The following is a 13,878-nucleotide window of genomic DNA, read 5'->3' on the forward strand; positions in this document are numbered from 1 at the left end:
AATCATACCCTGATATTTTGACCTTTTGATTTTGCTGCATTTAGCCCAGATGGATTCACTCATATTATTACTATGCTATACATACTATACATCTGTATTCACAAGTCAGCATCAGTGTGCAGTATAATGAATACCAATTATAATGTATACAAAATAAATGCTAATGTTGGTCAGGTAGATTCAGGACGGCGTAGTACGACATTCTAACAGCAGATGGCACATGAGAGCTGGTACATTTGAGGCATCTTTTCATCAAGGAAGTAAACAAAGACACTGTGTAAATAAGTCTGAATTTTTAAAAAAAGCATGAGTTGATTTACAGAATTGCAGTTGTTTTTGTGTCTGCGTGTGTAAATGTGGAAGTGGTCTGGCAGAGCAGCTCGGCGTCACATTTCTTACTTCTGCAGGGTGGATGCATGATTGCATTCACTGTAGGTGAGTGCTGTCAGCCTCTGAAATCCTCAGCACAGGGGAGCTGAAGTTGGATGAGCAGGGAACAACGTTCTGGGTGCTCAGATAACTAATCTTCTTGCCGCTGTCTCCTGCTAAGTCCCCCTCCAGACTGGCCTCCAGTGAGTGGTGTGGCTGGCTGCTGGGCTGCGGCGGAGGCACCAGGCCGTGCAGGAGGCTGTTCCCCAGGTGAGAGTTACATCGAGCCAGGTTGTCAGTCAGATGCTGCATGTATACCTCCTCCAGCTGTTTGTCCAGCAGCCCATTCAGCACCGAGTTAGACATTCGCTCCAACCCTGATTCAGGCAGATCCAAGCTGATGTTCACACTGGCCCCCATGACCAGATAACCCTGGTCTGATATCAATGAAACAGGCTCACCTTGCGGCTCCTGTTGGGCCCACTCTGGCTGACAGGAGACTTCAGAGACAAAACCTTGCTGGGCGGCGGTGGCTCTCAGCAGGTTGTTTGAGATGCGGCCTGAGTCAGCCACCTGCAGGTCTGGGTACTGTTCCAGGAGGCTACAATCGTCTAAGCAAACCGTAAAGTCGGGGTTCAGGAGGAACACAGGTGAACCCCTCGGGATTGAGAGGCCTACAGGGCCTACAGGGCCTTCAGGCACCTTCAGTCCCTGGAAATCTGTAGCGTCTACTTCCTCCTGCTTTGGACCTGATTAGAGAAAATGATTTAGATGTGTCTAATTTCATTCAATTTAATTTGACATTTTTCACTGTTTGGCATTAAATCTTCAGCAAGATTATATCTGACAAAGTAAAACCATTTCGGTTAAAGGGAAGCAAGGGAGCTTGCCCGTGTAAAGTTTGCATCAGTACATGAAACCAGTATTGAAAGTTAAAGTAATCACTGCATCAGACAGTTTGTGTGTTATAACATGTTACAAGGCTGTTTACCTGCTTCAGCTGAGTCTGCCTGTAGACCTGTAGAGTCTGAGTCTGACTGAATGCAGTTTAACGGATCCGTACAATGAGTGTGTGTCTGCGATCTCTTTAGCTTGGAAGCAGAGACAAATTTTCTCTCCTCCCTGTAACGCAGCACTCGGAGAAAACCTTCGGCCAACATGGCAGTGTTTCCTGTCTCTTTTTACCCCTCTTTGTGACTCTTGAGCTCCTAAACTAGCACGGTGTGAGTGTGTATGTAATTGTAAAGTTCTTCTGGCCTGTTTCACTTCTGCAACTGAGAAGTGGTCCCTCCGCCCTCCTCCACATACTTCCTTTATTCGTCAGTAACTGAAAATCACAGTTGAGAGAAAAGAGAACAGTAAATTCATACACAAGATGTGGTGAGCTGAGGAGCCTAAGTATTCAGATCCTTTGCTAAAGTGAAAGACACGGTCTGAAAATGCTGCATTATAAGTAGTTCTCTATTAAAAACTTAGTAGAGATGTTTTATCAGTAAAAGGTATCAAAAGTAAAAATTGCTGCTCATTCTGCTGAAAAATGTGAGATACTGTGATGTAAAATTATGGGAATGTTTATACTGATGCGTCTGAAGTGTGTGAGTAGTATTTTAAGGCTGTAAGCTGGTTATTATGTCGGATCTATGGATCATTTTGAAAGGCTGTAAAATGATGAATGAGGCAGGGAAAGAAGACCAAAAAATACCACTTTTGCCGTTTGTGAAATATTAGAATAAATGTATCTTATTGACCCTCAAGCAGTTATTCAAATGAGACCATGTGAGAGGTTTAGAGAGGAAATCGCTGTTTGGTGGAGCTGCTACACCTCGTTGACATCTGAAACAGAGGCCTCCTCCGGGCACTGCTTTAGGAAGCAGGTCTTAAGACAAAAACACCAGGATCCAATGGTGTAAAATCATTTATATGCCAGAGTAGTCACACACACGTCCACAAAACCTCAGTGTGGATACGTGCTGGATTAAAAAAAAAATTTATATCATTGCAACACAAGGAGTATTCACACAGTGGAATCCTATTTCTATTAATTCTATTAGCAGAGTTTCAGCCGACTGCTTTCAGTATCACACAGGAACAATCGTGCTTGCTCAAAGTAGATTCAGTACTGAAGAAGTGTGAGTCAGGAGAGGAGTGCTGACACAAAAAACATTGAAAAATATGTTTGAGTAGTCATGCCGGAAAAAAATTAATGCAAAATAGTTGCTGGATACAAAGGGAGGGTGTGAGGGGGGACTAGTTGTAATGCAAATATGTCATAAGCGTATAACATGTTAAGTTTATGTAAAGTCGTAATCTGAAAAGTAAGCTCAGCTGTAGTAAAAAGTACAATGTTTGCCTCTAATATATGAAGGGGAGGAAGTATAAAATTGCATAATGTGGAAGTAAAAAAAGTTGGAATACCAGAAAAAAGTTTGAAGGTAATTTTTTTAGTTCCTTTCCACCGCTGAGCTGAGCTGAGAGGCTCTGTGAGCGGCTGGATATCATTCTGGAGGAAATCTGTTGGATGTTGATGCAGAAACATCAGGAAGTCAAGTAAAAGGGATGACTTCTTCAAAACATATCATTGTGTTGCTTCTACAAAGGTTCTATTAAAGTTTATGTTTAAATGTCATTACACTTAATGCCTGAAAGCCCATGCATGCCCAATGAAAAAGAAGTCATATGCTGTAAACTTAAAGGCATTTATTGTGCATAAAAATAACAGCATGTCACGCGAAGGCAGGATTTGTTTCAAATTAGTCTGGCGGTGTCATTACTGAACGTTATTTCATGACAACCGCCAAGAAGTACTGAGAGTCAGTCGGGTCTTATTTTTATTTTATTTGAGGGAAGATATAAACTTATGTAAGACGGGGATAACAACATCATGTGAAGCAGAATGCTTACAGTGAAACAAGAGCAGTTGTCCAGCTCCCCCCAAAACAAACACAGCAAATAAAAAAACTCTATTTCACACCCCTCTATGTTTGCAGAATTGTCATTTCGGCATGTAACATCATTTTTAAACACATATCATCTTGTAGAAAAAATGTTGCTATTAAATCAGCATCACGACAATATAAAGAAAACAGAACGGAGAGAATGGGATTGCAATAGATAACCTCTAGAAGGTGCTGCAGTTTTGACGGGTGCACAACATCGGACTCAATGTTTTCAGGATTCAGCACGTAAGACTTGTAAAAGGTGTCGAGATAAATAGGTGATGATGGCGACGACGATGATGGTGGTGATGATGATGATGATGGTGCTTTGTGATCTAATGTTAACATGGATGATGTTCTGTCGGCCGAATGATGAATCTGTGTCACATTTTGTTGTGTCTGATGACGTGTTCTCAAACTGGAAGCTACAAATTCATGCTAATGATTGACGATGATTGACATTAGGCCAATAGGCTTAGCAGGCTGAGGTTAGCGGGAGGAGGCAGAGCTGTTTGTAGATACCCATGATGCTTTGCTTTAGTACCTCCCTTCACTACAGCTGAAAAGGCACAGCTGAACACAGTCATACTGAAAAAGGTAAATGACAACCGTCCACATATTTATGAGCTGAGTGAAATGTTGCTGTTTTTCGTCCTGGATCAGGTCCAGGTCTGGGTTTAGGTCTCCTGTAGAAACAGCGTGAAGTGGCTACTGCTGTGCTTTCTTCGCTAAAGCCTCAGCCTCCTGGAGAGAAACAGAGGCAGGGACAAGAGGGGGGGAAAGGAGGAGAAGAGGGAGAGTGAGTTATATTAAAATGGAGGATATTGGTTTATATATCCCCTGCCACAGTACAGAGGAAAACCCCTCTGTTTCTATGGTAACTGGCACACCTCCCTGCAGTTCCCGCTGTGGCAGAGAGGAGGCGCAAGTGTGCAGGAGTGAGAGGACAGGAGGCCCGCTTGGGTGTCAGGATATCATGAACAGATGTATTACGTAATATGTGTGTTTTCTGTATAGAAATCACACTGTGAGGATAAATATATATTTAGCCACATAAGCCGGTGTTACAGGAAATATGGTTAGGAAGATAGCAGTGTGTGTTGGGGTTCATGAGCTTACCTTCGAGCCCGGAGGAGCAGTCAGACCCAGAAACGCATACACAGCATTGTCCTCTCTGGCATCGAAGAAGGCCTCATAGTTCTGAGAAAAAGGACGACACGCAGAGAGAACTTTAGATCGATCAGAGGATGGGCTCGCCTAAATCTGAACTCCAACTTGAGGAATGATAATGTGAAACAGGCGCTGGATCAGAGCCTGAGGGTGACAATCCGAGCAGCGATGCCACACGGAGAGCTCTTTGTAAGCGTGTGTTATTTGTCCAAGGACAGGCCTCAGTAGTCAATCTGATAGGAGGGTATTGTCTCTGAGAATGCAACCCTGAGTAAACAAGCTTACACATTCACCAGTTCACTGTTCAGTTGTCTGCACTCTCTCATTCTTGATCCCTCACTCCGTCTCATTCCTTTGTTTTCCCTCCTTTTTCTCCCACGCACACATACCAGTACACACACAACCAGCTGCAAGTATCCTGGGAAATGCTGTTCTCTTTGTCTGTGACATTCAATACAGCCCATCCTGCATGTGCGGCTTCTCCTCAAACCGTCCACTGGCTGCTAATGGGAGGAAACGAGCATCTGCTAACACAGGGTACATGGTGTAGTGGTACAAGTATGTCCGAGCACGGCTGTAGCCAGGATATGAGAAATACTGCAACCCCAACCCCCCCGAGAGGTTTATGCAAGAATAGTAACTCAAAACATTTTTTTTTTTTTTTTCTAATTCTAATTTGTAAGTTCTAAGTTCTGTAACTTGCATCTCCACACATGATGTTAGTTAGGAATCGTTTGATGTTTCGAAAAATGGACTCACAATGTTTCCTTTCTGCTGAGAGTTGGATGAGAAAATCTATCGCGCACACACACACACACAGTTAAATATTAAGACAGAGCAAGGTGATGGTTAACTTTAGCTCAGTTAAACACAAAGTTAACAAAGACTGGAAGCAGATAAAAAAGAAATCTGCCTACCAGCATCTCTAGAGCTCACAAATTTTTCATTTTGTATTTTGTACAGATCAAATTATTTTGTTACCTTTGGACAGAGCCAGGCTGTTTCCCTTTGTTTCCAGAAAGAAACGTTAAACTATCATTTTAAATGCTGTTTTGAAGCCTTCTGGTCTCCTACATTTCTGGTAGAGAAAATCTAAATGTCAATTCTAAACATTGGCGTGTAATTACCTGATGGTCTGTTAGAAAACAGTTACCTTTTTTTTTACAAAACCCTGCAGATATGCAGCAACATTAGCCTTCAGTTTGTCCACCTGTTGAATGAAAACCCAGTATTCCCTCTCCTACGTCTCCACCAAACCATGAAGGCTCTTTAGCTGTTAAATGCTCTGTTGTGTTCACCCGCTGATCAATAACTCTTTCTGTCTACACTTCAGTGCTGGCAGGAAACGTACTCAGTTTTTTTTTGTTGCCAAAAACAGACGAGATGAGATGTGAGTGTGAACCCAAATGTAAAGTTGCAGCTGTGAAAAAATAATTCAGAGTATCTGTGTGTGTGCGTGTGTGTGTGTGTGTGTGTGTGTGTGCCTCACCCCGCAATATTTGATTTCGTTAAATATCTGTGGGGGGAGAGGGTTCCCCGTGGCCGGCCTGGACTCCTCCGGAACATTCTCTCTCATCCACTTCCTGTTGGCCTCGTTGGCCGCGATGTCGCACTCCTCGAATTCGATCTTATTGGCCGCCAGGAAGCCCATCACATCCTGCTGCTGCTTTTTAATCTGCGTGTGAGATGAGGGAGGGTGACAGAGGGGAAGTTATCAGTTAGACATGTGTCAACTTCAGCCTTATGAGGAAGCATAAGGGCCTCGGTTCAGCACGCCGTCGTCAGTCTGCCGCAGAAATAAGGACACTTTTACACTGCTGTGATGAATTACACTACAGGGATCGCAGGCTGCTCTGTTACCAAGTTACCGCTTGTGTGCCGACGGCTGAATGAAATAACACAAGAGTACTGAAGAGAGTGAACTTGGGCAAGGCTAAGCGAGGACTGATTGTGTTTTATCTGCATGAAAAATGCCACAGAGTGAGGAAGACGACAACTCCCAAGATTGGACTCCCATCATCCCCCTTCGAAGTTAACAGGAAATTTCACTTCATTGTTTCAAATTATTGAAAAAAAAGATCTTTGAAAGGCATTTTCCTCACAAAACGCTGTTCTGTTGCATAGGCACAACACCATATTTAACACTTTTAATGGTCCATCCTACTCAATGTGATATCACAGGGGATTCATCTGAGAGGATGCAAACATCCAACTCTGCAACTTCAAAGGGGATAACAGTGCATCACGAATCACATGGTGATGTCATATGGGCGGTGTGGGACACACCTTTCTCAGTGTATGATCAGGTGTGTCCTTAGGTTGTTCACAGCAAGCTAATAAAGAAGCCATAGAATGGGCAGATAAATGTGTGCTTGTCTGCTCGCGTAGCTCTTGGCTTTGCCTCTAACTATGGATGTGTGTGTGATTCAGTGTATGAAGTAGTGGTCCAATGAGGTCTCAGTGGGTGTGTGTCAGAGGGAGGATGGCCCTACAAGGCCAGACGGAAACAAGAGCTCCTCTGGGACTCAAGAGGAGGTAACTGGTCAAACGCGAGCCAAATAAGGCTTCCTGCAAGGAGGAACACACACATCCAGCCTCAGCTGGACACACACACACATTCACACACCTAAAATCAAACCAAGCCAACTTCACGGTAAAAACATGGCTTTATGGATGGTGAATTTGTTGTCTTCCGTCCAGTCCAGGCGCCTCCATGTGACCGCTCTTCCCAGCTTTGTGGTGTGCAGATGAGACAGGTGGATTATTCAACAGCCATCTGCTGAAACAACACTGAGGCATGGAAATGAGGGAGCTGACAATGCTGGCGGATCAACCGTGGTACAGTTTGAATCATTCAATGGCAGTTGGACTCCCGAGGCCAAAGTCCTAAAACCAGCTCTCTCCCCACCTGCTCTGGAAACCAGCGCGGCACGAAGCAACGGAGTGGAACGCCATGAACTCAAACTCACTTTAACTCACTCGGTCTCTAAACACAGACAATCCTCTGTCTGATGGAAGAATCTGCCTCCCCTCTCTCTCTCTCTCTCTCTCTCTCTCTCCCTTTTGGCCTACGGTAGCAAAACACACATTAAGCTGGTAATCTCACCCAAAACAACAGTTAAATAACTTTATCCTAAATTGTTAAAATGGTAAATTAAACACAAGGATAAACTTTCTCCTCTTTTCTCCTTTGTTTTTGTGCGTACTGGCCATTCCCCAACTAGCCTGCATTGTACTGTTGCCAAGCAAAATTAATTTGTTGGGCAAACTGGCCACATGCCATCTGCCCCTAACTCTAATTGCACAGTGGCAGCTCTCAGCTTTGCCCCATTTGGCCCTTTGCAGTGCTATGACTTGAGTTGAGCTTCTGATGATTTAAACGTGGAAAAAAAACAGTCTGTCCTCGGCTCTGGGTGTGGTAATAAACAACTACTCTTCTCCTGTTGCCTTGTATTATTCACTCTTTATCTGTCTCCCTGGAATGCTGGAGAATTACTCCTCTGTGCTTTCAGCACAGACAAGAGAGAGAGAGGGATGAGCCAGTGTCAGGCCTGCAGGCAGTCAACAGGCAGCAGGAAATGTAAGCTTCAACACTTGATTTCCATAACCCACGCTGTCTACCTAAATAGTTTGCCTTTGAATGCAAAAATATACTAACACTGAGCTAAAAAAAAAAAAATGCAAAAGCGAGAGAGACATTGTCTGTGTTTTGTCTGGACGTGGATCAGGAAATACCTGGTGTCAGTCCACCTCTTTGGAAATGTCTCAACATCTATTGAATAGACATAAAAGTTAGACTAGACCTTCATAGTCAACAGATGATGAAACCTACTAACTTTGGTGATCCAGACTTTTAATCCATAGAGCCACCGGCAGGTCAAAGTTTTCCCTCATCCAGAGAAATATCTTAACTTCTACTAGACGGCATGTCACCAAATGCTGTACAGACATTCATGGTTCCCAGATGATCTACCCTGATGACTGGTGATCCCACGCCTTTTCTTTTCCTCTAGGTTGTCCCTTATGGCTTAGGGCGAAATGTTTCAACAATTACCATAAAATTTGGTAGAAACATTCATGCTCCCCTCAGGATGAACCACTTTAGTGACCCCCCCCAGACCACATCAAGTCAAGCTCCAATTTGTCCGTTACTTTTGTTTGTGAGCAAATACCTGCAAACTTGGGGTTAGTGCTAATTAGCAAATGTTAGCATGCTACAGGTAGCTAAGTTAACACAATACCTGCTACATGTCTGCATGTTCGCATCATCAATGTGAGCAGATCTGCATATTAGCATTTAGCTCAAAGCACCCGTGCACAGCCCTAACAGAGCTGCTAGCGTGGCTGTAGACTCTGTTTCCAGGTAAGTTGCCACTCGCACAGAAGTTTATTAAACTAATTTCAAATGTTTCCTTCTTATTTTTTTTTTCATTAAGACAGACACTTTGACACAAATCTGTTTTTACTGCACACTGCTAGCAGCTTTATCAGCACTGACCCCTCACCAGTTATGTGTTAACACATGAACACACCCATGGAGGAACTGCAGCTATCAAAGTGAGTCTGAAATGACTGTATTTAGGTATGCATGCAACAATATGGGTGACCATTAGCACACCCAACAGTTAAACTTCTGTTATTTTTGAATGAATAAAACAGTTAATTTACAATTTAGTTACCATTAAAATTAATAGGTGATAAAGGAATAGATTTAAGGCTTGTTTTGAGTCCAAGTAGAACATAAGAAAACCACAGATGTGGAGATGAAATTAGCACCATATGCTCTTTGGTTTTCATTCCATCTCATCATCATCATCATCATCATCATCGTTATCATCATTATCATCATTTGAGAGCTTTGGCAGGGCAGTGAGATCAGATCCAGACTTGATCAATCACTGAAAAAGAGCAGAAGAGCTGCCAGACAGTGGTAGGCACTGATTGGATGCACTGTATCCACAACACAGGCTTGGATCAATAAGGTGGAGACTGATTCCATCAGTTATGTCGACTCGGGGTTGGGGTCAACTCATGTTCAATTTACTACAATGAAAAGAAAATGATATTCAAACTGAATCTGTCAAAACTTCCTCATAGATAAGACTAAATGACCTTTTCTAATGTCTCAGGAGTTCAACATTTGAATGCAGGGAACGCCACTGTCTGGACTAAAGGAAACATGAATCAACTCCAGCCCTGTGTGTTTGTGAGGGATAAAGGTTTTTGTCTTGATTAGATCAAGTCTGATGTGTGCTGAAAACAGACGCTCGCTGGAATTTTAGCACCGGCGGTAGCCTCCACCCAATCCTGAGCTCAGTCAGCAGTTAGCATTATAGCATTGTTACGTAGCATTGAGCCTTATGCTGGTGCTCCGGCTGGGTGTCCTCACTGCTGCCTACAGGCGAAACAGCAGCAAAAGGCCACAATATGACAAAGCAAATACCATCCAACTCAAGCCTGACCTACAGACCCTCGTGTCAAAGCCACAGTGGAAGAAGAGCAGTGCATCCGGAGCAAGACACACCAGAAAAATATTCCCAAGTTATAAAAGTACAATTATTGCAGCGATGAGGAAATTGTACAATAGTGTGGCTGCAATGCATAAAGGGAAATGAGGCAGTAAATGTGCTGTTGGGCTGGCCAGTGTTTTTATGCTTTTCTCAGATGTACTTTGAGTCTTAGTGCTCCACAGTTTAGATACAGTGTGTGTGTGTGTGTATTTACATGTGTGTATTTAAAAGAAAATCCTAATTTGTTTTTCAAATTTGGCCTCAATGTAACCCAAGAACCAGGTTTAACCCAGAATAAAGGGTACTATTCTCTGTATGAATAAATATGATGAGAACGTATTTAGTCTTTGATGTTTTGCCACAGCTACAGTTTAAATAAGGAGGTGGCTACACAGCAGGAGCTAATCTTTACAAAGCCATTGATGGTAACACTAGACGTCTCTCTGGGGAATTCACAGCCAGTCACAACAGAGTTCCTTCAGGTGACTCAAACCCTCTGCTTCTCATTACTGGGTGGAAATATGATGATGTCAGCTCTCAGTCAGTTTGCAGGGATACCACCCTCCACATGGGACTAGCACGGGTCAGGGGTCGGGTTGGAAGGAGGGCAGGGGGGGGGCTAAGCTGGCAGTGCTTTGCTCAGGGATGCTAACCCACACTAATTGGGGCAGGGAGAGGCCCCAAAAAAACCCCTCTTTTGTAGCTTATCATGATGTTTTTGTCAGTCAGAAAATAGTTGAATCCACACAATTGATTAGATGTGAGACTGCAGTTTTACTAAATGTCATTATATTATAAGGTTTTTATGCTTTACTCTTCTACTGTACATTCTACAACATCAGCGTTTCATAGATAACATTTATTTCAGGACTATTACATTGGGCTGCAACAAGCAAACTCTTGTAACTATAGAGCCAATGGACACACACACACACACACACATGCACACACAAATAACCTAATCTATTCACCACTCATACAGATGTGAAATGCTGCGGAGCAATCGTGTTGACACAGCTCGCCTCAGTTCTTCATTGTGGATCAGATACTGCATGAAATCAATAAGCACTAAAAGCTAGAAATGTGCTCTAACGTGCAAACAGAGCTTTGTGTCTTTAGAAAACACACCCGTCCGATTAATGCTGACTGTTGTAGCTTGTTGCTAAATGTGATACATCCCCCTGGCTAATTTTACACCATCCCTCTCTCTGACCTGCAATTGTTCCCTCAGTGGACCAAAAGCTGTAAATGAAGTTTTTTGAAACACGCCTCCCTGTTTTTTCTGTGCGTCGCTCCTCTTACATGCTGAACTAGACTGGGGTGGTTAATGTAGCAGCAGACACTGCTGGATGGGGGAACGCAAAGGCATTGTTTTGTGGTCCCTGAAGCAATCAAACTGCAAGCTTGGTTAGGACAGAGGGTTTCTGCCACAACTTGTCAACAGCTCATCCGGATGTCTTTCTCAAAAGACAAGGTTTTACTTCAAACAAAGACATTACACTGTTGCTTTTTTAATTCAGAATGGAGATGATAATGCAGGTGTGCCTGTGCAGCATTTAGGAGGACAGAAGCTTGTTCACTTGCTCTAACAGACTCTAATAAAGCCAGATCAATGAGGGGTAATGCATTTTCCCAGACTGCTGCTGAGCTTTGGCAAATGCCATTTACTGTAAGGGCAATAAAGCCGCCCGGCGCTGTCCGACTGAAAAGAGCCTCTGTGCTTGATCATGTTGTCTGTGCGTGAGCTGTGAAAACCTGCTGCTCGATGTGGGTAAATCATCCTAAAGATGTTCTAAACCCCATGACCTCACAGGGTACTCTAATTTAATTGGTCCTTTTAAGTACAGGACTAGATTTACTGGCTCCTGTTTCCCTCAGCACACTTGCACCATTGAACATTTTTGTAACAACTCTAGACCACGAGAGACCCTAAGTGACTGCTAGTAATATTTCACTGATCACTGATTATGCTGAGTCTTGCTGCAGCTGTAAGCTTAACATATTTGGTTACAAGAACGGTGCTTTGTTGCCAGAATTCCAGCCATAACACACTTTTCCAGTAGAAAATTTGTAGATTGCCACGAATCCAGACCTCCGGCTAGTCCCAAACAGAGCATAAGTGTTCCTGGGCTGCAGCTGCAGGTCTGAAAAGGGGCCCTGGAGAATTGCATCACCACCATTCCTCTCCACTCTGGAAGAAACTGGCAAGAATGAGACTGAAGGGCAGTCAAGGCAACGCTCAAGACTTTCTAGAACAAGTCAGATCTGTCTCCCTGTCGAGCACACGCACCGTGAGCCTGCCTCTCCTGGCATCAGGTGACAGAACAGACCGTGTTAAGCTCGTGTATGGATTTTTTTACTGCAAGCCTCTTCCTGCTTTTCAGCCGCAAACGCGCTAAACTGTCACTTCAGGAACCAGTGTGACAAACCGCAGCTGTGAGAGAGAAGCGCAAGCAGCTCAAACTTCCTCTGTGACAAAGTTGCAGAAGCCAGAGGGTGAGACACTGAGGGAGCCCATCTGTGGCCGGAGTCCTGAGGAGGGCAGAGCAGCATGCCTATACTGATGAGTCAGACTCCTCCAGACTGAGGGGATGACAGCCGGGTGGACATCAGTTGGTGAGTTCAATAAAAGTTCAACTGCCTCTCTGATTCCTGCATGCAGCGGGTGAATCCAGCTAAAAGCATCTCACACACACACACACACACACACGCACGCACGCACACAAAACAAAGCCGTGCCGTTCTTTCTCTCCCTTACCGAAGTGGATCCTGAGGACGATGCTATGTACACTTTGATCACCATGTTAGATCCGTGATGCTGACAGCGGTGGGGTTGCCGTGACTCCCTGCAGACACTGTGCAGGCGGATTGCTCTGCAGACACAAATCAACAACAAACTTCCCCCTGAAGCTTGAAATGCTGTGCGTCTGATGGAGGCAGCGCAGACTATCTGCGCAAATGCTCCCACTCTCAGCACTGGATGGAGCTTCGCATTCCTCCTCCGCCTCTACTCCGCCTCCCCGCCCCTTCCAGTCTCTCTCTCTCTCTCTCTCTCTCTCTCTCTCTCTCTCTCTCTCTGTAGACCCAGAGCACACACACACACACTCTGAGACACGTACGCGCGCGCACTGGGAGGCAATAGGCCCATCGTGATGGCAAGACAACAGGGTTATATTGTCTGAATATTTCAGCATCGACCCCATTGTCTGCAAGCCAGACATTGGCTATTGTTCTTTTATCCCTGCGAAATGTGCAGCCTCGCAGGTGCTCCAGTAAAAGCCGGGGCGGTGAATGAGTGAAGGGGTTGGTTTAAAAGAAAAAAAAAGAAAGAGAGAGAGAAAAAAAAAAAAGAAAAACAAATCTGCTAGATTTTGAACACTTCTGGGCGCTTTTGTGTGAGAGCACAGCCGCCGAAGCGCCGTGTCCTGCAGCCACAACGTTACACGGGCTTTGTGGGCCCCCTGCAGGCGTCTGGAGCAGGCGACGCAAGGCTTTTCCCTGAAACGAATTTAGGAAAGCCGACTGACAAACAAAAAAAAAAAAAATGTGTCGGAGATGAGTGGGCGCCATATTGGACTGAAACACGAAGTGAATTTGTGGTGAAATGTCCCCTCGCTGGCCGCTGCAGATGTGAGCCCCTGTTTTTAGACGGGCCAGCGAGGATGCATGGCTTTACAGCGGGGCGCGCTGCCCGCCGCCGGGGCCTGTACTGCGGTGCGCACGGCTTATCCGCGCGGCCTCTTTTCTCACTGTAATTCAACTTGTATGAAGGCAATATGTCCTCGAATGCGAGCCTTTTATTCTTGCAGGCTTCCTCCCATCTCTGCCTGCAAGAAGCCATTCGCTCAGACCCCAGATCATCGCCGGCTCCAAAATTCCAAGTGTTCTGCAGC

General features: G+C 44.5%; 2 protein-coding genes across 2 annotated transcripts; both read right to left on the reverse strand.

Annotated features, from left to right (window-relative positions):
* Positions 1-278: 278 nt before the first annotated feature.
* LOC139207425 (uncharacterized) lies at positions 279-1,557 on the reverse strand. The gene is made up of 2 exons (XM_070837144.1): positions 1,361-1,557; positions 279-1,118 (listed from the first exon to the last, which is right to left on the reverse strand). Exons 1-2 carry the CDS (start codon positions 1,527-1,529, stop codon positions 427-429), a joined length of 861 nt encoding a protein of 286 aa, XP_070693245.1. The 5' UTR covers positions 1,530-1,557; the 3' UTR covers positions 279-426.
* Positions 1,558-3,051: 1,494 nt separating this feature from the next.
* sh3bgrl (SH3 domain binding glutamate-rich protein like) lies at positions 3,052-12,944 on the reverse strand. The gene is made up of 4 exons (XM_070836623.1): positions 12,744-12,944; positions 5,965-6,150; positions 4,425-4,505; positions 3,052-4,049 (listed from the first exon to the last, which is right to left on the reverse strand). Exons 1-4 carry the CDS (start codon positions 12,786-12,788, stop codon positions 4,014-4,016), a joined length of 348 nt encoding a protein of 115 aa, XP_070692724.1. The 5' UTR covers positions 12,789-12,944; the 3' UTR covers positions 3,052-4,013.
* Between the last annotated feature and the right edge of the window lie 934 nt (positions 12,945-13,878).

The sequence above is a fragment of the Pempheris klunzingeri genome, chromosome 9 (genome assembly GCF_042242105.1).
Source record: "Pempheris klunzingeri isolate RE-2024b chromosome 9, fPemKlu1.hap1, whole genome shotgun sequence".
Classification (NCBI taxonomy): domain Eukaryota; kingdom Metazoa; phylum Chordata; class Actinopteri; order Acropomatiformes; family Pempheridae; genus Pempheris; species Pempheris klunzingeri.